The sequence below is a fragment of the Apodemus sylvaticus genome, chromosome 10 (genome assembly GCF_947179515.1).
Source record: "Apodemus sylvaticus chromosome 10, mApoSyl1.1, whole genome shotgun sequence".
Lineage (NCBI taxonomy): Eukaryota > Metazoa > Chordata > Mammalia > Rodentia > Muridae > Apodemus > Apodemus sylvaticus.
In genome coordinates this window covers 51,495,188-51,517,062 of record NC_067481.1, presented here as the reverse complement: position 1 = coordinate 51,517,062, position 21,875 = coordinate 51,495,188, and the positions used below count along the sequence as shown (strand labels likewise).

General features: G+C 44.6%; 1 protein-coding gene across 3 annotated transcripts in view; it reads left to right on the top strand.

Moving 5' to 3' along the window:
- Zzef1 (zinc finger ZZ-type and EF-hand domain containing 1) overlaps positions 1–21,875 on the top strand; it is a 125,611-nt gene that overhangs the window by 95,496 nt on the left and 8,240 nt on the right. For 2 of the 3 annotated variants that reach the window (XM_052194389.1, XM_052194388.1), the window contains exons 38-52: positions 381–531; positions 2,326–2,465; positions 3,397–3,674; positions 4,518–4,692; positions 5,157–5,289; positions 10,313–10,512; positions 12,046–12,165; positions 13,543–13,734; positions 14,555–14,655; positions 16,239–16,374; positions 16,467–16,826; positions 18,599–18,742; positions 19,845–20,013; positions 20,524–20,622; positions 21,054–21,219. In XM_052194389.1, coding sequence (XP_052050349.1) covers positions 381–531; positions 2,326–2,465; positions 3,397–3,674; positions 4,518–4,692; positions 5,157–5,289; positions 10,313–10,512; positions 12,046–12,165; positions 13,543–13,734; positions 14,555–14,655; positions 16,239–16,374; positions 16,467–16,826; positions 18,599–18,742; positions 19,845–20,013; positions 20,524–20,622; positions 21,054–21,219 — 2,564 coding nt within the window. Of the gene's footprint in view, positions 1–380; positions 532–2,325; positions 2,466–3,396; positions 3,675–4,517; positions 4,693–5,156; positions 5,290–10,312; positions 10,513–12,045; positions 12,166–13,542; positions 13,735–14,554; positions 14,656–16,238; positions 16,375–16,466; positions 16,827–18,598; positions 18,743–19,844; positions 20,014–20,523; positions 20,623–21,053; positions 21,220–21,875 lie in introns of those variants that run through there. The other variant, XM_052194390.1, reaches the window with a different exon arrangement.

Here is a 21,875-nt window from a genome sequence, read left to right as displayed (position 1 = left end):
TTACATGGTTGCTACATATCCAAACTTAGGTCCTCATGCTTACATGGTAAGCACTTTACTGTGAGGTATCGCCCAGCATGTGTTTATTTTTTTTTTTACCAAAAGAAAGTATATGAAGATGATCATTGTATGGACTGAAGGAGGGCAACAACTTCATCACTCTCCCAGAATGATATTTGGTATGAGTCACTGCTTATGTGACCTGACAGCTCTGACAGCACTTCAAGAGATGTGATGTGAGAAGCATCCCTTTAGAGGAGTGGTTTCCTCTAAGACATTAGTAATTCAGAAGATGCTTAGTGTCTGAAAGACTAGCAAATGACAAAATTGTATATAGAGTGCATTGTTGTATTCTTTTACATTTACCACTCTGTTTCTAGGGAAAGAGAGCTACAGATAAGGAAGTCAGACCCTTGGATTGCAAGCAGAAGGAAAAGGCAGGTGAAGATCTCTCCATAATGAAGGACCCTTCATGCCAGACCCAAGTTTCAGATGCACCTGCCAGTGCTCACGTGCCTCCAGGACTTCCAGGTCAGGATTGGTTACTAACTCTCCCTCCTTCCTCTGCGAGTGCACACATACCTGCACTATTGCTTACAACTGAAATTGTCCAGCAACTAAGGTTTCTCCATCTCTTCAGCTGTGGCTGGTAACTTTGCATCATCTGTCCTTCATTTCAGCTTATCTATTGTTTACCAACCAAGTACCTTCTCTTTGTTGAGCACCATCCCATATCCCAGGGATGAAATCTACTAATGGTGGAGAGAGAAAAGTGGCCTCTATCCTCCTGGAACTCAAAATCCAGGAAGGTTTCAGACAGAGGTACAAATAACTGTCATTTGAGGTGGCCTGTGATTCTGGCCCCAGAAGAAGGGTGACAAGTGTTAGTCCTGATTGGGATCCACAGCAGATTGTATTTGTAAAACGCCATGTAAAGGGAGAGGTGTAAGGGACCTTGATCGTGCCAGGATGTGCAGTAGGAACTGACATTTAGGCAGCATAGGCCTCCTTATAGATTCCAGAAGCAATGAGGGGAGATCCACATACCAGGTGTGCAGGGGCAGAGCAGAGCACTGGACGTGGATACAGAAGAGCTCCTGTGGTACTCTACTGCATGCCTGTGACATTCAGGCCTCAGCCTGGCATCATGTGATGGCAGTGGGAGGTCAGGGCTGCAGTTTTAGAGGCTGGGGCAGTACTGCTGGGTGGGAGGAGGTGCTTCAAGGAACCCCCAGCGGCATCCAAGTCTATCCCATTGCTGGTCTGTCATGGAAGTGAAAGTGCGTGTATTCTGCAACATCTTCAAGGCCAGCTCTCAGAAGCAGTGGACACTCCACATCATGTCAGGCCCTCAAAGTCTACCAGAGTCAGATTCCCCTGAAGACCAGCATTCTAGTTCATAGGCCACAAGTATCTGTCAAGTTCCCGATGTTCTAGGACATTGTTAGATACTTGAAGTATATCACAAAAGCAAAAATCAGAAGGGCAAATGATAAACAACAAACACAGAACATGAATGCTACATAGCATGTAGTTTAAGAGCAGGTTCAGAGAATGGGAGGTAACAGGATGGCTGCCTGTTTAATTAGGGAGCAGGGGGGCCTCCTTGAGAAGGCAACTGTAAAAAGTGTCCAGCAATAGAGTTTGTTATTGTTCTGGTTTGATTTGGTTTTGGTTTTTAAGATTTTTTTTTAAATGTATATGAGTACACTGTAGCTGTCTTCAGACACACCAGAAGAGGGCATCAGATCCCATTACAGATGGTGTGAACCACCATGTGGTTGCTGGGAATTGAACTCAGAACCTCTAGAAGAGCATCGAGTGCTCTTAATTACTGAGCTATCTTTTCAGTCCCATTTTTTGTTGTTTTTTAAAAGATTGTTTTTCTTTTATGTGTATGTGTGTTTTGTCTACATGTATATCTGTGCACCAAGTGTGTGCCTGGTATAGGCAGAGGCCAGAGAGGAAGTCAAGTCCTGTGAAACTTGAGTTACAGAGAATCGTGAGCTACCATGTGGATGCTGGGATCAAATCCAGATCCTCTGGAAGAGCTGCTGGTGTTCTTAATCACTAAACCAACTCTCCAACCCCTTTGTTCTTCTCTTTGAAACAAAGTTCTGTGTAGCCCAGACTGGCCTCAAACTCTTGCTTATCCATCCTGTCAAGTGCTAGGATTCCAAGTGTGCATGACCAAGCCTGGCTTTAGCAGTAGAATGTTACATTTCCAACTTCCTTCTATAGGCGCCCAGAAGCAGTATCATGGTTTAGTTGCTTTTTACATGTGTAGAGCCCAGCAAAATCTGAAAGTGCTGTTTTCCCATACAGATGCTGAACCTCCAGAAGTGTCATCTCAGGCACCAGTAGAAGAGAAGGCAATTACTCCAAACCCCGAGCAAGTGTTTGCAGAGTGTTCCCAGAAGAGGATTTTGGGCTTGCTGGCAGCCATGTTACCCCCCATCAAGTCGGTAAGAGGCAGGCAGTGTTTCCTTTGTGAAAGAGTGGGTGGTTTGCATATGCAGAAAAAATGTTAAGGTGTAAGCAGAAACAAACTATTATTAACACCTGTGTCCTAAAGGGATTATGACTATTAATCAAAGTTACTGTCTTCTGTGAACTTACATTTTGCTTAAGTGTGATTGACTATTTTTAATTCATATAATTACCTTTTTCTGTGGTGTGGTTTGGTTTGGTTTGGTTTGGTTTGGTTTGGTTTGGTTTGGTTTGGTTTGGCTTGGTTTTGGTTTTTGAGACATGGTTTCTTTGTAAAGCCTTGGCTGGCCTGGAACTCACTCAGTAGACCAGGCTGGCCTTGAACTCAGAAATCCTCCTGCCTTTGTCTCCCATAAGTGTATATAGGGAAAGAAACTGTACGTCTAACTGAAATAGTTGTTACTTCCTTGGCATTGGTGGGTCTGAGTAGGACTGCGATGGAAAGTTTGACTTCTATGTATTTTTTAGTTCTTTCAGAAAAGGAAGAAAAATAAATATTTTGCTTATGCTTTAGAGTAAAGGAATATTAGAAGTAGGATAAGAAGGGGGCTGAAGACACAGCTCAGCAGTTAAGAGTACTTGCTGCTCTTTCAGAGGACCAGAATTTGGTTCCCAGCACACATGTCCAGAGGCTCACTACTTCCTGTAAGTTCAGCTCCAGGGGATCCAATGCCCTCTTCTGGGCTCCAGGGTACCTGCACTTACATATGCATAAACACACATACATGCACAAATCTTAAAAAATTAAATCTAAAAAAGTAGAATAAGATGATACCTAAGCATATTTATTTTATTTACAGTTGATTGGAACCAGGCCAGTTGTAATGACACAGGAATCGTTGGCATATGTAGCTGGTATGGCTGCTTGGATTTTGTACTGAAGACATTTCTGTTCTCTGTTGACAGGGTCCCACAGTCCCCCTGATAGACCTGGAGCACGTCCTCCCACTCATGTTTCAGGTGGTCATCTCCAACGCAGGCCACCTGAATGAAACCTACCACCTCACCCTGGGTCTTCTGGGCCAGTTAATTATCCGCCTTCAGCCGGCAGAAGTAGATGCTGCAGTCATGAAGGTCCTTTCAGCCAAGCACAACCTGTTTGCTACAGCAGACAATACTGTTGTACCAGATGGCTGGAAGACCACCCACCTGCTCTTCAGCCTCGGAGCTGTCTGTCTGGACAGGTAAGCCTTGGTTTTTATACTCCCAGCATCCACTCTGCCCTCTGTGCTGTCACTGAGAACCAAGGTCTGGCTGGTGATGAGTTTTGATATGCTGCAGTGCTGTTGTCTGAGGCTCTTCTGTAAGATTACACTAGGCAGTCCATACTTAGAAGCTGAGAGGCTGGCTCAGTGGTGCCTGCCAGTCAGCTCTGGTGAGATCTATTCTGGTAGATTTTTCCAGAGAAAAGTAAGTATAGTCATTGGCTCCTGTTTTCATTATAAAAATGAACATAGTCATAATACGAAACTTGAAATTAAGTGAAGAAGGAAAGATGAACCTGCTGATTTGTACCATGTACATCTCTAAGCTGTGAATGTGAATGTGTCTGTGTATATGCATGTGAGGAGGACATTCTAGAACAGTGACTCTCAACCTCCCTACTGCTGTGACCCTTTCATATGGTTCTTCATGCTGTGATGACGCTAACTATAAGATTATTTTTGTTGCTTCTTCATAACTGTAATTTAGATAGTTATGAAACATAAAGTAAATATCTATATTTTCTGATGTTTTAGGCTTTGGGGGTTGAACAGCCCACAGGCTGAGAATCACTGTTTAGAGAGATATTTGAGAACATAGTTGTAAATTGAGTTTGTAGACTAGGTGTCTAAGTAATAGACCTTGATTTGGCCATTGATGATTTTTGACTTATCTTTATGTGAAAAGCATCATTCTGGTAGTTTTTTAAACTAAGTAACGGATGGCTCTTTGCACGAGTCTGACTCTGCCTGGGATAGCTATAATGTGTGTGAGGAGGTAGCCTTGCACAGTACCACCTAACACTGGACACTCTTGCCTTCCAGCCGAGTGGGCTTAGACTGGGCCTGCTCCATGGCAGAGATCCTTCGGTCACTCAACAATGCCCCATTGTGGCAAGATGTCATTGCCACCTTCACAGACCACTGTATCAAGCAGCTGCCATTCCAACTGAAGCACACCAACATCTTCACTCTGCTGGTGCTTGTCGGCTTCCCCCAGGTACAGCATCTGCAGGCCTGTTTGTTCAAGTCTCTGTAGCACGCGCCTGCGCACGCACGCACATGTCTGTAGCTGGTTTTAGTTTTTATTTTTAGTTACATGATTTGCTTTTATAGTCTTGGTGTTTTTCAGAATTGTATAGTTGTTAGACTTGCACTGTCAACAATTAAGCATTTCATTTATTTCACTGTCTGGATAGTAGATAACTATGGTGTACTTAGTCACAAAGAACTACAGAGACTATTTTCTTTCATTCTGGCACTCCTATTGATCTTACTCATTTTGTATGCCTCAGCTGATTGGAATGAGGAGCTGTTAAACTATGGCAAACACTTAAACTAGTTTTATGGCAGGTGTGTACCAAATCCTTTGGACTTAGGAGGAGCCCCCATCCCTTATAGAGGAGCAAGCAAAAGGGACTGGGGTTGTGCCTGACTAAGTGCCTCTTCCTGCATCAATGCCAGGTCCTCTGCGTGGGAACCCGCTGTGTTTATGTGGATAATGCCAATGAACCCCATAATGTGATCATCTTGAAGCACTTCACTGAGAAGAATAGAGCCGTGATTGTCGATGTCAAAACCAGGAAAAGGAAAACAGGTCCCAAGCATACTTGTGTCTTCTAAGAATGGGAGAAATGATTTAATCCTTGCATGCTCTAAAGCCAGTGGAGATGCTTGCGTTCTTGCTCGTGCATATGATTTATACATTTTTTAATTAGTTATTCATTTGTGTGTGCTTATGTGCATACATATACATGTAGAGGTCAGAGGACAACTTGTGGGAGTCAGGTCTCTCATTGTACCACCTGAGGCTCTACAGATTGAACTCAGGTTTTCAGGGTTGGTAGCAAATGCCTTTATCCACTGAGTTCTCTTACCAGCTCATAACATTATAATTAAAGTGCATTTCTTATGCAGAGTGTGGTGGTACATGTCTGTAATTTCAACACTGAGGCAGGAAGATCACACATTCAAGATCAGCGATAGGAAGTAAGTTTGAGGCCAGTCTGGGTTGCATAATGAGACTCTGTCTCAAGATAAAAAGTAATCATAATTAATAAGCACAAAATACACATAAGTTGATTTCTTACAGATACTGTATAGTCGGGGTCTTCTTTTTAAATCCAGTGTGACAGCCTCTTCCTTTCAGTGCTTATCCAGGCGTTCTGTGGTTGACCGAGTTAAAGTCTGCTGCCTCCTTGCTTATTTCCCATTTGTCTCATCTATCCTTTGATTTTCTCTTGCCTTCTTTTGGATTGATTTTTCTTATGTGTTAAAGATTCACTTCATGTCTGCTGTTGGCTCCAACTGAAACAGTTGCCCTGGTGTCAGCATAGGCAGCACTTTGGAGACCAACCCGAAATTTGTTCTGTACCCCTGGGACTGTCTGTCATCAGATGTTATTCCACTTTTGCAATTGTGTCAAAATACTGCATTTGTACCCCGTATCTGCTTTGCTGTTCCTGTTATTGTAGTCATTCTCTTTATTCTACATGATGGAAATTTCATTGTACATAATGTCAGCTTTTAAATATGAGTTATTTTAGAGAGATTTTTGAAATGAAAACAATGTATATTTTATTCAACTAGACAATTATTATTTCTGCTGTTCATTCCTTTTCATAGATTCAGATTTCCATTTAGTATAATTTTCTCTGGTTTGAAACCCTTCCTTTAGCACTTCTTGTAGTTCATGTCTTCTGCTACAGCAATCTGTCCAGAGAATGTTTGTTCTCACCTTTCCATTGTTTTTGAGACTAAGTGTCACCATATAGTCCTGTTGGCCTTTCTCTCCCTAGTGCTGGGCCTCAGCTATGCACTACCACTCCCAGCTGTGGCTTATCTTTGAAAGATTATTTTACTAAGGCTGGAGAGATGGTTCAGCAGTTAAGAACACATACTGCTCATGCAGAGGATCCAAGTTTGGTTCCAGCACCCATATCTAGTGGCTCACAAACACCCATAACTCCAGCTCCAGGGGCTCCAGCACCCTCTCTTAGTCTCCACTGACTCTGTACTTATGTGTACAAACCATCGCACTGGCCGACATGTACACACAGAATTAGAATTAAGATCTTTATGAAACATAATTTTTCTGGATAAAAAAATTCTAAGCTGAGATGTTTGGGGATTTGTTGTTATGCTGTTTCTCTCTCTCTCTCTCTCTCTCTCTCTCTCTCTCTCTCTCTCTCTCTCTCTCTCTGTGTGTGTGTGTGTGTGTGTGTGTGTGTGTGTGTGTGTGTGTTTCTGATTCACTATCTTCTCTGGCAGTGGAAACTCTAAAGGCTTCCGTTTAGCCTTTCCAACGATACTAGCCCTCACTCTTCAAGTCAGGGAACTAATGTCAGAATTCTGCCAACTTTTAAGTGTATCTGTCCCCATTATATATTTTGGGACTAGGGAAATAACCACAGGACCCATTGGACCTGCTGTGAGTCAGACTTCAGCCAGAACTCCATTAGTTATTTGACCTCCATAAGCTTCTAGTTTAAGGGCCACAGTGTTTCATGGGATCTCCCAGAATATGTGCAAATAAATGAAAGAAAGGCTACACTGGATTGTGGCTAAAGGGAATCTTAGCCCATAAACCAATTTTCAGATAAGCCAGTTTGCAGACCCATAACCCCTTGAATGAAGGAATTTTCAGGCTCCCCTGAGGAAGGACCTTGATAAAATATCTAAGAGTTTTACTGTTAACCTTTCTCCAGTCCTTCCCAGAGGAACCTATTCTTTTATTTATTTATTTATTTATTTATTATTTCATTTGTTTTTCCTCTTAGATCAAACAAAAATGCAGTTAGTCTTTTTTTAATCTATTTCATGACTAGAAACACCATGATTTTTTTTTAATTGGATATTTTATTTATTTACATTTCAAATGTTATCCCCTTTCCTGGTATTCCCTCTGCAATCCCCCATCCCATCCCCCCTCACACTGCTTCTCTGAGGGTGCTCCCCTACCCACCTACGCACTCCTGCCCCACCGCCCTTGTATTCCTCTACACTGAGGCATCAAGCCTTCATAGGACCAAGGGCCTTCCCTCCCACTGATGCTAGATAAGGCCCCTTCAGCTCAGAAACGCCATGATTGACTAGCCAGTACCAAAGATCCATCTGAGTTACAACACCATAACTTGGCCTGTGCTGCCCATTACCTTGCCTTTGGCAATTCAGTGCTGCCACCTGGCTCTTGCTACTTTGGGGACCCAATTAGCCCCATTTCATCTAATTCATCCAACTGAACAGCAGTCTTCAACCCTAAGGTCTGGCACAAGGAAACAAACAACGAAGCTCTTCAAATGTGTTGGTGCCCCTCTCAACCCTTTTACATCTTACAGGATTAGTGAAGGGCATGTCTTCTGAGTCTTCCCATTGTGGAGGATTAGGTTTTATACAGTGTACCCATCCTAGCATTGCAGTTTCCCTGAGCCTTAAAATCCTTTCATCAACACCAAGCCAAGGGATTGTAGGTATCTCCAACTCCTTCTTAGTAGGTCATCTTTTGATGACCATTAAAACTTTAGACACTTTTTTTGGTCCAAGCATCCATATTAAACCTTGAATCTCCACTCAGAGGGCCCATATCAATAAACCCAGTTTTATATGTCTTCCATTATCCCATACCCCTACAGTCCCTTCCCACACACATTCCCCAGACTTCTGCTCAAGTGAATTAGCAAACTCTTTGTGATCTTTAGTGGTGTAGCACACCTTCTCACAGACTGAACTTCCTGCCTCCCCTCTAGGAGCCCGCTTTGCCTTAAATCTGGTCTAGAGGGAACTATTGGTGGACACTGAGAGGCCCAGTTTGCCTGACCTGGCATCTTTTTCAGAGAGAAAGGTCATTTCTGGTTTAGCAGACAGTGAAGGATTAATTTCTTCAGTCAAAGGTGGAAAGGGCAGTATTTCAGGGGTAGAAGTACATCTGCTGAGAGAGGAGAGACTACTTTCTCAAGCAAGACAAACCCTTCTGAGGGTTCAAAGTTCTCAACTTGAGTGGGTTTCCCCACCCCAAGTTACAGGATCCCATTCTTTACCAATTAATGCCTGACTTGAACCACCAACACCCTCTGAGGCTGGGACTTGAATTTTTGTTGTGACTTAGCTTGTCTTATAACAAGGGCCTCAGTTTGCTTTCCTATAACTTAAGCTCTGTGGCTGCTGGAGAGAAGATTCTTCTCCAGGGCACATTTAGACCGTTGTGACTGTTTATGCCCATCTGGAGACGGTCAGTTTCTTCACTGAGTCTGTCGCCCTTCACCATAGGAGTTGGCTAATTCTTCATGCAGCTCATTCTTTCCCTTTGTCAGAGCTGCGAGGAGTAATCAACCAGCAGCATTGTTTTCCTTATTTTTTCACAGATTGTCAAAAGTTTTATGTACCAAGACACCAATTCTGTTGCCTTTCATAATAGGTCAATCAGGATAAACAAATGCATTTGTTTCCTTAAGTGTGTAAAATATAAGCTCCCAGGAGAGGCTTCACTTCACTAACTGGAGAGGCTTTGGTAACTGTAAGTGTTGGCAAATTGGGAAAGCCCATTTCAGATACTTAAAAAATGTCATCCTTATATTTCTGTTGCTCTAGAATTACTTCTGGTACCAAAATCTGCATTAGTCAGGGTTCTTTAGATGTATAGGTGTGTGTGTGTATGTGTGTGTCTGTGTGTGTGTGTGTGTGTGTGTGTGTGTGTGTGTGTGTGTAGGATTTATGTGAATGACCTTACAGGCTGTGGTCCAGCTAGCCCAACAATAGCTGTCTATCAACAGAAGGTCCAAGAATCTAATAGTTGCTCAGCCCATGAGGCCGGAAGTCTCATCTGATCTTCAGTATATGCCAGAATCCCAAAGAAGCAAGCTCTAAAGCCATTGAAGGAATGGACTTGCCCAAAGGCAAGCAGGCAAAGACAGCAAGTTTCTTTCTTCCATGTCCTTTATATAGGCTGCCAGCAGGTGTGGCCTGGATTAAAGGATTAAGGTGGATCTTCCCCACTTTGAATGATTTAATTAAGAAAGAAAATCTCGCTCTTAACATCTCTTCTCTCTCTTATTCACTCACTCTCAGCTTCTCTCTTGCCTCCCCCCACCCTGGGCTCTCCTCCCCTCCCCCCTCTCTCCATGTGGTCATGGCCGGCCTCTGCTTCTCTACTCTCTCCCTCTCTCTGTCTTTCTCTGCCTCTACTACCCTCTTAACTCCCCTCTCTGTGTCCTGAATAAACTATTCTATACTTTAAAAAAAAAAAAGAAAGAAAGGAAGGAAAAGAAAAAGAAAATCCCTCACAGGTGCACCTAGCCACTTGGGTTTTAGTTAGTCCCAGATGTAGTCAAGTTGACAACCAAGAACAGTCGTCATAACACTTTGGGCAATAACTTGCTTGTGCATAGTAATAAGAATTTTGCATTGTGACTTGTCCTTCTCCGTTTCTCCATGGGCAAGTGTCCCTGGACCATTTTTGTGTTCACCTGCAAACTGGGCGTAAATATAATGGGGGCCTAAGCTGCGAGGCTTGTTTCTGTAGTCCTTGCTTTAGTGAGGCCTTTGGAGAAATCCAGCTGCAAGGGGCACTAACAGTATTCTTTCTTCTTTCTGCCTTTCTTTTCCTCTTTGACATGATGCTTCAGTGAAGGACTACCAGCTAGTCCAGAAGGGAGGAGGACAAGAGTGTGGCGCCTCCCAGGCCCAGCTGAGCCAGTACTCCCAGCACTTTGCCTTTATTGCCAGTCACCTTCTGCAAGCCAGCATGGACAGCCACTGTCCTGAGGCAGTGGAAGCAACCTGGGTCCTGTCCCTGGCTCTCAAAGGTTTATATAAAACACTAAAGGTAATGGTGAGCCTCTTCCATTGGCACAAAACTACCTGTCTGCAGGGGATTAATTAGGAGGAAATGTCATCTGATTTGGATGAATGGTTAACAACGGGCTGTTTTGAGAAATGCTTACACAAGGATTGCTTTAAGGAGGAAGTAGAACTTTCCCAGTGGTTTTAGTCTCAGTTTCTCTCATATTGTTTCATGGACTTTACCACAGTTGGCTTCATGGAGATATAATCTTGTCAAGGGAGAAAACTGGACTGAAAGGTCTGTCACTTCCCATCTAACAGGAGCTCCTCTGGGTCATTATAGGAATGCAGGGAAGGATAAAGAGAGCTGGCGTCCCATGGAGCTTCAAGGGAGAGGTGTGGCCACTGGTCTGGGAGAAAGTAGCTACATTAGAGGTAGATGCCTTTTGGATCCTTAGTGGACTAGAGGGTAGAAAGGCTCTTTCCAGGAGATGCATTCCATTTACTTGCAGGGTCATCTTCCTTACAGAGCTGTCCTTGAAAGACTCCAGCTGAAGTGTTCAGTGGTAGCTCTGGTAGGAAGGTCACTGTGGGGACTCAGGCACCACCAGAGACTTATCTGCTTGGCTTTCCAGCCCTGAGCAGCTCTGAGGTGTAGTTGTCAGTATTACCATTCTGTTTCAGTTTCCACTCTAGTAGAAAAGAAGAAAGTGACTCCCTCATAGCAGAGATCTTAAATGTCTTAAATAAATCTTCATTTAGTTTTGTTGTGTTTTGGTTTTTGGTTTTGTTTTGTTTAAAAAAAATAGAAAAACAGGTAGTCTTTATGTAGGTTGGCTAGACTGGAACTTATAATGTGGAACAGACTGGCCTCAGACTCAGAACTCTGTCTGCCTCTGACTCCCAAATGCTGAGATCAAGTTGTGCACCACCATGAGTGTTCACTCAGTCTGTTGATATTTGTTGAGCACCAAGAACCAAGTGGAACTGGGTGTTCAGTGGTGAGCTTGAAAGAAGGGCCATGCTCTTGTAAGGCTTAGAGTCTTCCAGGCCAGGGGAGGACCTACCTGCAAGGAAGACAGCTCTGCAGCAGAAAGCCTTTCAAAAAGGGAAATTTGAAGTGGCAGATATGGAGTTAGCCTTGGGTAATGTGGACAGAAAGGATATCAAGTTTCAGACTTTGAGTGGACTGGGCATTGATAGTCACAAAACAGAAGGGCCTCCAGGTCTTTACCATAGTGCAGCCTAGGGGTGAGGTCAAAGAAGCAGGCAGAGAGCTTCAGAGAACCCAGTCAGCCATGATCAGGGCTTGGATTTTAGCCTCAAGAGTTTGGGGAAAGTAAAGAGAGGGGAAGTGACAATAAGTAGGTTTCAAGAGTGTTGAATGAAAGAACATGGCGTGAAAGAGAAGCAATAGCTCATGGTTAAGATTCGGAGTGCTTTCTTACTGACTGGCATTTTTGTTGAGAGGTCAATTGGGCCATCGGCTGAGATTGGGCTCTGGGAAAAGCTGACGCTCTGTCCAACCTTAACCATCACTCTATAGCAGCTGCAAATCACTTTCTTGGCTTGGCAGGCTCACGGTTTTGAAGAGACCCATGCTACCTTCCTCCAGACCGATCTGCTAAAGCTGCTGGTGAAGAAGTGCAGCAAAGGGACTGGCTTCAGTAAGACCTGGCTCCTTCGAGACCTAGAGGTAATGAACTGAGCCCCGAAGCAGAGCTAGCTGGTTCCAACCAGTTCCACCCTTTGTATTCTCATTTTGTGCAGATTTGAAACCCAGCCTTATTCTGTCTTCCTGAATCAGGGATCCTGACACCTGTCCTCCCCTGCCAGGAAAATGAATTGGATGTTTGTTCAAAGAACCTTGGAGGAGTATTTTGTAGAAACACATAATTGGCTGTTATACCATGATAATAAAATATGCTTTTGAATTACTATTTCCCTCTGAAATTCCTTTGAGCTAAAATCGGTTTGTAAATACGACCACACTCATGTTTATCTTATGTAGGATTTCAGTCTATAATTTTATTTTATTCTTACTCCTCTGAGGCCTTAGATGTTTCTTAGTGGAATTCTTGAAGTTTCCAAAGGCTTTAAAAGTCAAGCATCTAGTGTAAGGAGCTGTGCTCCCAGGGTGTGCTGTGTCCCTTGCCCTCACTTCCACAGATACCTGCAGCTGGGTTTGCTTACATCTCAGAGAAACATGCTAAAACATGTTAATGGGTAACTGGGATCTTAGAGAATCTTTTTCAATTTTATATGTATGGGTGTTTTGCCTACTTGCATGCCTGGTATCCCATAGATGCCAGAAGAGGACATCAGTTGCCCTGGACTTGAGTTACAGAGAGTTGTGAGCTGCCATGTGGGTTTTGGGAGTTGAACTCAAGTCCTCTGGAAAAGCATCCAGTGCTCTTCTTAACTGCTGAGCTGTATCTGCACTACTCTAACCACCCTTTTTAATGGCTATATATAAGACTAGGAAGTGCTTTGCAGGTTTTTACCATTCATTGGCTGTATTTTAAAAAGCATTTTTATGTATTTTGTCATTTCTAAAACATAAGTTAGAATGTCAAAGGATATAAACATTTTTAAAAGAAATATTTATTTATTTAATGTATCTGAACACACTATGGCTGTCTTCAGACACACCAGAGGAGGGCATCAAACCCCATTACAGATGGTTGTGAGACACCATATGATTGCTAGAAATTGAACTCAGAACTCTGGAAGAACAGTCAGTGCTCTTAACTGCTGAGCGATATCTCCAGCCCCAATAAACATCTTAAATAGCTTAATAGTTACATTTCTCCAAAACAAGTTGGAAAAGAATAATACCCATTTGGGCTATCAAGAACAGTTAATAAACACAAGGGCTTCCATAGTTTGTGTTAGTATTTCCTCTGTTATATGTACAATTGAGCAGTCTTTCATGTTGCTTTACTAATCACATACTCATACACATGTGTACTCTAATATCTTAAATTTCGTATACCCTTAAGTAATTAAAGGCCTGTGTCATCTTCTCAGTCACTCAACACTCGTCTCCCTCTCTGCCTGACTATGTGTGTAGATTCTTTCCATCATGCTGTACTCCTCGAAAAAAGAGATCAACACTCTAACTGAACACGGAGACCTGGAGCTAGATGAACGAGGGGACCAAGAGGAAGAACTGGCCCGGCCAGTTAGCAGCCCCGGAGAAGCAGAGCAGAAGAAGCTAGACCCTCTTGAAAGTTTGGATGAGCCCACCAGGATATGCTTCTTGGTATGTCCATTGGCCAGCATGTGCTGGGGCACGGGCATTGAAGGAGCCGCTTCTCTTGGGCTCGGGCTACACTTCATCCTCCGTCTATCTAAGGACTGCAGAGGTAGCTCAGTGGTGGAGTACCTGCTGGTCTTCCAGGAGACCTGGGCTGGATTCCCAGCGCCCACATAGGAGTTCACAACTGTCTGTTAACTCCAGTTCCAAAGGTCCTAACACCCTCTTCTGGCCTCCATGAGCACTAGGCTTGGTACATAGTCAAACATACAGCAAAACATCTATTCCCATAAATAAATTTTTAAAACTTTTTAACTACTCAATTTGATGTCCTGAAAATTAATTTCCTGTTTACTGTATACAGGAAAGATCTAGAACAATAGTAGAGCTATATCATTGTAGTGGCTTTAAGATTAACTTATTTTATGTACCTGGTGTATGCCTGTGTGATTTTATATGTTCCACATGCATGCAGGAGCCTGTAGCAGGTCAAAAAGGTCAGTGAATTCCCTGAAACTGGAGGCACAGGTTGTTCTGAGCCACTTTGTGGGTGCTGGCAACTAAACTCAGCTCCTCTGGGAAAACAATAAGTACTTTTAACTACTGAGCCAGTTCTCTAGCTTCTAAAGTGGCTTTAAATAGTACCGCACATTCAAATTTTTGTTAGTACTCAAATTTTGATATGCTTTTAAAAAATAACTCCATATTGTTCTTCAACTGTAATCTGGGGTAACCTGAAATAGTGTTTCATCACTTTGGAGTGCATATTGTCTATGTCTCAAAGAACATATCCATATCTGTCTTTTGCCTTCTCCCATGCCTCCAGATGGCTCATGATGCCCTGAATGCCCCTCTGCACATTCTCCGGGCCATATATGAACTGCAGATGAAAAAGACCGATTCTTTCTTCCTAGAGGTTCAGAAGAGGTAAAGACCATTGAGATGCACTTAAATGTTCCAAGTGAGAATGGAGAACTTTTACCTGCTGCCAGGGGATCTGGAGAGAGGTCCTGAAAGGCCAGGCAGCCCAGGGGCTGACCTGCAGTTCTTACTGATGCCCCAGGAAAGGCAGCTGTGCCACTTTGCCTGGAATAGTTCTAGGAGTCTGACAGTTTGCTTTGAGAATGTCATGTGTGCACTTTTACAGGGACTGACCTTGGGACGCATCTCATGTCCTCCAGTGAGCAGATGGCTCAGAGCAGAGCAGGAGCTGTGGCTCAGGAGTGATTTTGGCTCCCATGTTTTCATCAGTGTAAATTATTTTAGTGACTTTCCCACAGGAATGACTGTATAGTCAACAGTATAACCTTCTCTTGGCCAGGAAGTTCAGAGATGGCTCCAGAATCCATCTCCTGAATGTGTGTAGAACTTTACATATTTACCACCCAGTCTCCTCTTCTCTCCCCATGGCCTGGCTTTGATAGCTCTCTTCCCACACACACCTCTTTTCCTCTTGCCCCCTTGCTTGCTTGCGTCTCTCTGCTCCTTCCTCCTTCATGCAGTGCTAGGTCTCAGACCCAAGCCTTGTGCATGCTCAGCCACCTCCTAGTCCTTTAGCTTCCTATGCAGATGTGTAATGGATTTCAGTGACCTTCCTTCATGTTTCTATTTTACCCTATGCACCACCTAAATCCCATGTAAGATGGAGCAGGGATTGTGAGAGGACAGTAGTCAGGGTGCTGCCTAAGCTACTGTAACTAAAACCACAGGAGGCCCTCAGACTAAAGCACACAGAATGTGTGCTTTTTTCACATAACCATCCAGAGGCAGACAGAAAGGGAAAACTGGGAAGGCAGCCCATTTAATAAAGTATGTGTCATGCAAGCATTAGGATCTATACCTATGTAAAAGCTAGGCCTGGCAGGACTCGTCTATAACTCTAGTAGTGGGGATGTGGGGTGGAGAAGCGGATTCCTAAAGCTTGCTAGTTAGTCATGCGAACCAAATCAGGACGCTCCAGATTCAGTGAGAGAGCCTGCCTAAACATAAGGTGGAGGACAACGAGGTAATGAGGTCAGCTTCCTATACACATCCCAAAATGAAGAAAGATGGATAGGCTGGAGAAATAGCTCAGTGTTTAAGAACACGTGTTGGCTTGTGGAGGACCTGGGTTTGATTCCCAGCATCCATATGGTAGTATGCAACCATCTTTAACACTCATTCCAAGGGAGCTAGCACCTTCTTTGAGGCCAGGCCTGCATGTGATGCATAGACATAAATGTAGACAAAACACAAACACAAAAAGTAATTTCTGAAAAACAAAGATAAAGAGGAAAGTGCTTCCATGGGGACAGTTTGCGTCTCTGCCATGAGGCTATGCATGGAAGTCTATATTTATGCATGAATGGATGAATGCTGTGGCTCTAATTTGCAAAGTACAGCAAGTGATGATGTATCTTGTGTGGGGGGTGGTAATAGAGTATAGCCCTGGGCAACTCTCTAACCAGTGCAGAATGTTTTACGCTCTTGTCTCCTCCACTTTCTGGGTCTATCACTGGGTTCCCCTTCAGGTTTGATGGGGATGAGCTCACCACAGATGAGAGGATTCGCTCCTTGGCACAGAGGTGGCAACCCAGTAGGAGTCTGCGGCTGGAGGAGCAAAGTGCCAAAGCTGTGGACACAGACATGATTATCTTGCCATGCTTGGTATGTCACCTGTCTCGGGATCAAAGTGTGTGCACTTCTGCCCCCTCTAGCGAGAAGGCTGGGCCTCTGTAACGATGGTCTTGGCTTTGCAGTCCCGGCCTGCACGCTCTGACCAAGCCACTCCTGAATCGAACCCTGTGACCCAGAAGCTGATTTCCAGCACAGAGAGCGAGCTGCAGCAGAGCTATGCCAAACAGCGCAGGAGCAAGAGTGCTGCCCTCCTGCACAAGGAGCTGAACTGCAAGAGCAAGAGGGCTGTCCGGGACTACCTCTTCCGTGTGAACGAGGCCACAGCAGTCCTGTATGCTCGCCATGTGCTTGCCTCCCTGCTGGCCGAGTGGCCAGGGCACGTGCCAGTGAGTGAGGACATCTTGGAGCTTAGTGGCCCTGCGCATATGACCTACATTTTGGATATGTTCATGCAGCTGGAAGAAAAGCACCAGTGGGAGAAGGTAGCTAACTCTCTGCTCAGCCCAGGCTCCTTTATGCCCCTCTCCCATATCTCTGGCCCTAGGGTGTTTGAATGGCACAGCTCCTTGACAGGTATGAATACAGCAGACATAAGGGCTGCTCTTGTTTGGCCCGTGGGTTTTCTGGAATTGACCTCACAGCACAGGCCTGAGTGCGTACAGAGAACACTTGCAGCAGTAGTCCCCAGAAACCTGCCTTGGCCTTCTGCCTTGATTGTTTTACAGCCACAGATCTTATAACCTTCTAGCTAGCCTGTGTCTTCTCAGGTCTCAGGAACTTCACATGATGCAAAGTCAGGGGACAAGGTAATTAGGATGCCCAGGTAGCCTGTCCCCACAATACAACAAGGATTCCAGTGAGGGTTTTGCATTCTGTTTTAAATTGTCATTTCTAGACTATCTGTGAAAGTCAGGTGATCTCCCCTCACACTTGGGTTGCCCCATGACATTGCTTGTATAGGTAGAGGCTTATCCCAGATTCTGGCTTCTGAGTGATGGAGATTTCTCCAGAGTCCATGAGATTCTGTTTAGCCTAGTTTTCCAATTTGGAGTTTTTAAGTTGGAGGCCATGTTGTGTTTTGATTTTTTCTTTTCTAATTTATTTTTATTTTATGTGTACAATGTTCTGCCTGCATGTAAGTACTTCATGTGTATGTTATGCCGTCTCAAAGGCCAAAAGAGGGTGTCATATCTCCTAAAACTGTAGTTTAAAATGGTGGTGAGCATTCATGTGCTGCAAACTGAACTAGAGTCCCCTGTCAGAGCAGCCAGTGCTCTTAACCATCGGGCCATGTCTCCACCTCATCTGTTTTGTTTTCATATCAGGCCTTCCTTGTTTTCTTTTAGAATAATGCTGTGAGGCTAGAAAGATAGCTGAGCAGTTACAGGTACTTGCTGCTCCTGCAGAAGGCATAGGTTTAAGCCTAGCACTCCCGCTGGGACATTCACAATCTCCTACTACTCCAGTTCTGGGGGATCCATGACCTTCTTCTGCCTCCATAGACACCTATATGAATATGGTGTGCATATATATCTTCAAGCCACATGCATACATATAAATGAATATGTAACTAATGCTAGGTCAGAGTCCACTTTCCACTTTACTGCATAGAAGCAGAGAGCCCAGCATCACAGAAGACATCCTGGTCCACACTTCAGCATCCCTGTGCATTTATTCCTTCTGATGCAGGCTTAGTCACGCTTTCCCTGGGGTCAGGTGAAGAAATCATGAGGCATGTTAATCCTCTCACTCCCATGCAGTGTGCTGGGCATGGCGAGATTGATGTGTTCTCTGACCCTTGTTTTGCCCACCTAGGACCATTGGTTTCTGCAAACCCTAGATTGTTGGCTAGCATCACATCCCTGCAGGCACTGGCAGCGTGCTCTAGCCTCATCTGCCCTCCATGAAGAGTAGGGCTGGGCTGGCTCTGCCTTGGCTCGCCCTGTCTTAGACATGTACTTCTTTGCTTCTTGGTCCCCAGAGCTCCTCATTTTGGCCATTTGACCCTGTGTGCTGTAATGTATATTTACAGCTCCTTCTACCTGCTTGGTGGTGAGTGCTTGAGGGCCTCCTAGAAGTTATTATTCTGATTCAGAACAGGGCCTGTTGAGAGGGGAGCTGGAGTTGAATTGGGGGCAGGTTGTATGGTTGCCAGTGCCTTCGAGCCAGTGGGTCTCAGACTGAAGTAGGTTCTTCCTTCTTCCTTCTGATGACACTAGCTGGCTCTGCCTTTACCCACTCTCTGTCTTCTCAGATCCTACAGAAAGTCCTCCAGGGCTGCCGAGAGAACATGCTGGGGACCATGGCCCTGGCTGCCTGCCAGTTCATGGAAGAACCAGGAATGGAGGTGCAAGTGAGGGAATCTAAACACCCATATAACAACAACACCAGCTTTGAGGTACAACAACATCAGAAACTGTCTCCCTCTTCTCACCAACCCTGACTAAGAACATATTTCCTTTTCTCCTGGGTGGCCAGGTTTCCCCTTCTCCAGACTGAGGTGGATCAATAAGAAAATGTGGGCTTCTGGCCTTCAGAGGAGAGTCTCCTTTCCCATAGTAAGCTCTGTCAAGTGACTCCTCCTCAGCTTCCAGCATTAAGTTTGTATGGGGGTCTAGAGTCAGTCTCTTTAACTGTCTCTTGATGGGCCACACCTTAGAGACGTAAGGCCCTTTTTAATTACCTAGCCCTCAAAACTTCATCTTTTCCATCCTGAATTTGTGTCTAAATAGAGAACTATAAGAATTAGACTCAGAAGGCATGGGCCACCTCAGGTGCTCTCAATGACCTAATGTCATGCACCTTTCCTTAGCCCTTTAGAAAGGTTGGAGCTGGCAAGGCCTGGGCTCCTAAGAGGGAATAGCCTACGGCAGTCAGGACATAGAAGCTGGCTCAGAAGTTGACCTGATCACCTGAGACATCATTCCACAGAGATGTCCTCCTCTCCCCGTCCTCTAAGCCTCTTCTCCCCTGCTCCCTAGCTTCACCTCATCCGTTCAGATGCCGAGGTGTACTGCAGAAGGGGTCATTCCATTCTCCCAACTGCCCCACACTGGCCTGTGGGCCTCCTGTTGCTACACCCTCTCCCTTCTCCACACTCACCCCTGGCCTGGCTCCTCAGTAGCTGTGATTCTTCAGGATGAGAGCAGAGTCAATCTGGACACCTCTCCTTAGCACACATAGTCATGGCACAGCCTCTAACACCCCACCCAAGCCACACTCCCTGCCACGCTCAAAACATGCAGACCTTTCCAGTGCAGCCCCTGCTGAGCTGCTCTGGTGCTCATGCGTCCCTTCCCCTGGGAAGTTCCCTGTCAATACCCTATCCTGGCTGCCCGCTGTGCCACACCTTCACAGAGTCTTTGTTCAACACCTTGGCTAAATTGAGCTGGAGGAGGGACTGGAGAGACGGTTGCTTATGCTCCATGTACCTGGTTACAGTGATAGCCGAAGTGGCAGCTAGTGACAGTAATAGAAGTATTCTCTGTCTCCCTCCCTAGGATAAAGTTCACATTCCTGGCGCAATCTACCTCTCAATCAAATTTGACCCTCAGTGCAATACCGAGGAAGGCTGTGATGAACTAGCCATGTCCAGCAGTAGTGACTTTCAGCAGGACCGGCACAACTTCAGCGGGTCCCAACAGAAGTGGAAAGATTTTGAGCTTCCAGGTAATTTTAAAAAAAAAAAGTCACTATATAGACTTTTCCTTTAAATTTTTGTGTATGTTTGTTTATTCCTTTAAGGGGTTGAATATGTGTCTCAGTGCACCTGTGGAGATCAGAGGTTACTTGTTAGAATCAGTCTTCTCCACACCGATCCCAGGGATGGAACCTCAGTTGTCAGGCTTCGCACTCTTGCCCCGTGAGCCATCTCCTAGTGAAGGCCAGCGAGATGACTCGGTGGTGAGGGCACTGTGCTGCCAAGCCTGTCAGCCTGAGTTCAAGCCCCAGGACCCACGTAGTGAGAAAGAGAGAGCCAACTACATACATACCTCGGCATGTATATGTCTACCTCACACACACTTCTCACCCCAAAATAAGTAAAGAGAAAACAAACTTTTAAAAAGCATAATATTTAGAAGAATTGTTGGCAGGTTTTAAAATGAGCTTTATGTATTTAATGAGAAACTGCTGTCCTTGTCGCTCCCATATCCTGACCTGTCTCTGGTTGTGACCCAGGAGATACTCTGTATTACCGATTTACCTCAGACATGAGCAACACTGAATGGGGATACCGATTCACTGTGACAGCCGGACACCTGGGGCGGTTCCAGACAGGTGTGTGCTCCCCCTTTCAGTTTGCATGCTTGCCCACCAGTCACACTCTGGCCAGAGGTGTCATTATGTCACTGACTTTTGTTAAAATCAAAGCAAGTCTTGTATCTTAGACCTTTCAAATGTGTCTCACAGTCCTCACACCTGGCTTTCTTCACAAGGTCATGGATGATGACTTGTACTCTTAAATGGGCAGATTAAAGAGCCTTCTGTCACCCTCTGAAAGAAGACCCTTGGGGTTTTTTGCCAGATCCTTCTGCAAAAATGAAGAACTGAGAATGTTGTTCTTGTGTTATTTTACAAAACAAAATTTAGTTTCAGTCAGATGTAAATGTTCACAAGATTTCACCCTATCTATTAAAATGTGAATGGCTTACAAAATGTAAAACTTTTAATGTAGTAATTGTTTTTAAAATGTCTGTTTGGGGTACCAGGGTTTGAGATCTTGAAGCAGATGTTGTCTGAAGAAAGGGTTATACCTCACCTCCCACTGGGCAAGATCTGGGAATGGCTGGTGGGCGTGGCCTGCCGCCAGACTGGCCATCAGCGACTAAAAGCCATCCACTTGCTGCTGAGGATTGTGCGATGCTGCAATCACAGGTAGGCTGTCGGGCTCAGTTCCTGGAGACGCCCGCTCCTACTTGAATGTAATTTTAATGTCATTCCGTTAAGTTAATGGGTTTTGTGTCCAGTTTAAGTAATTTTTGCTTCATTCAAAGGTCATAAAGGTATCTGCTGTTTCTTTCTAGAAGCTTACCTGCATTTTCTTTCACATAACATCTCTCATCCACCTGGGATGAATGTTGGTATAAGAGTTTGAGTTTTTAGTGTTTTCCTCTGGTTCTAAATCCATCTTTGACCTGAGCACTCTGTACTGTTACCTCTGGTCTCACATCTTCATAACTTGGGCGTTTTCTTGCCTGTAGCCCAATGCTGTTTTAAAGACTACAGACTTATGACTGATTTACATATCTTATCATTTAATTGTGGAAGTCCTTCTGCTTGCTTCTTCACTTCAAGATTGTCTTGGGTGTTTGGTTTTAAGATGAGAGCTCAGTATGGAACCCCGCTGGCCTAGAGCTCTAAGTCCTCCAGCCACAGCTTCCTGAGCACTGGGATTTCAGGTGTACCCCAGTATCCCCCATCCTATGTTGGGAGTGTGTTTTTTCACTTTGGTTTGTTTGCTTGTAAACAGGGTCTTGCTATGTAGCCTTGCTGTTCTGGAACTTTACTGTATAGATTAGCCTGGCCTCAGA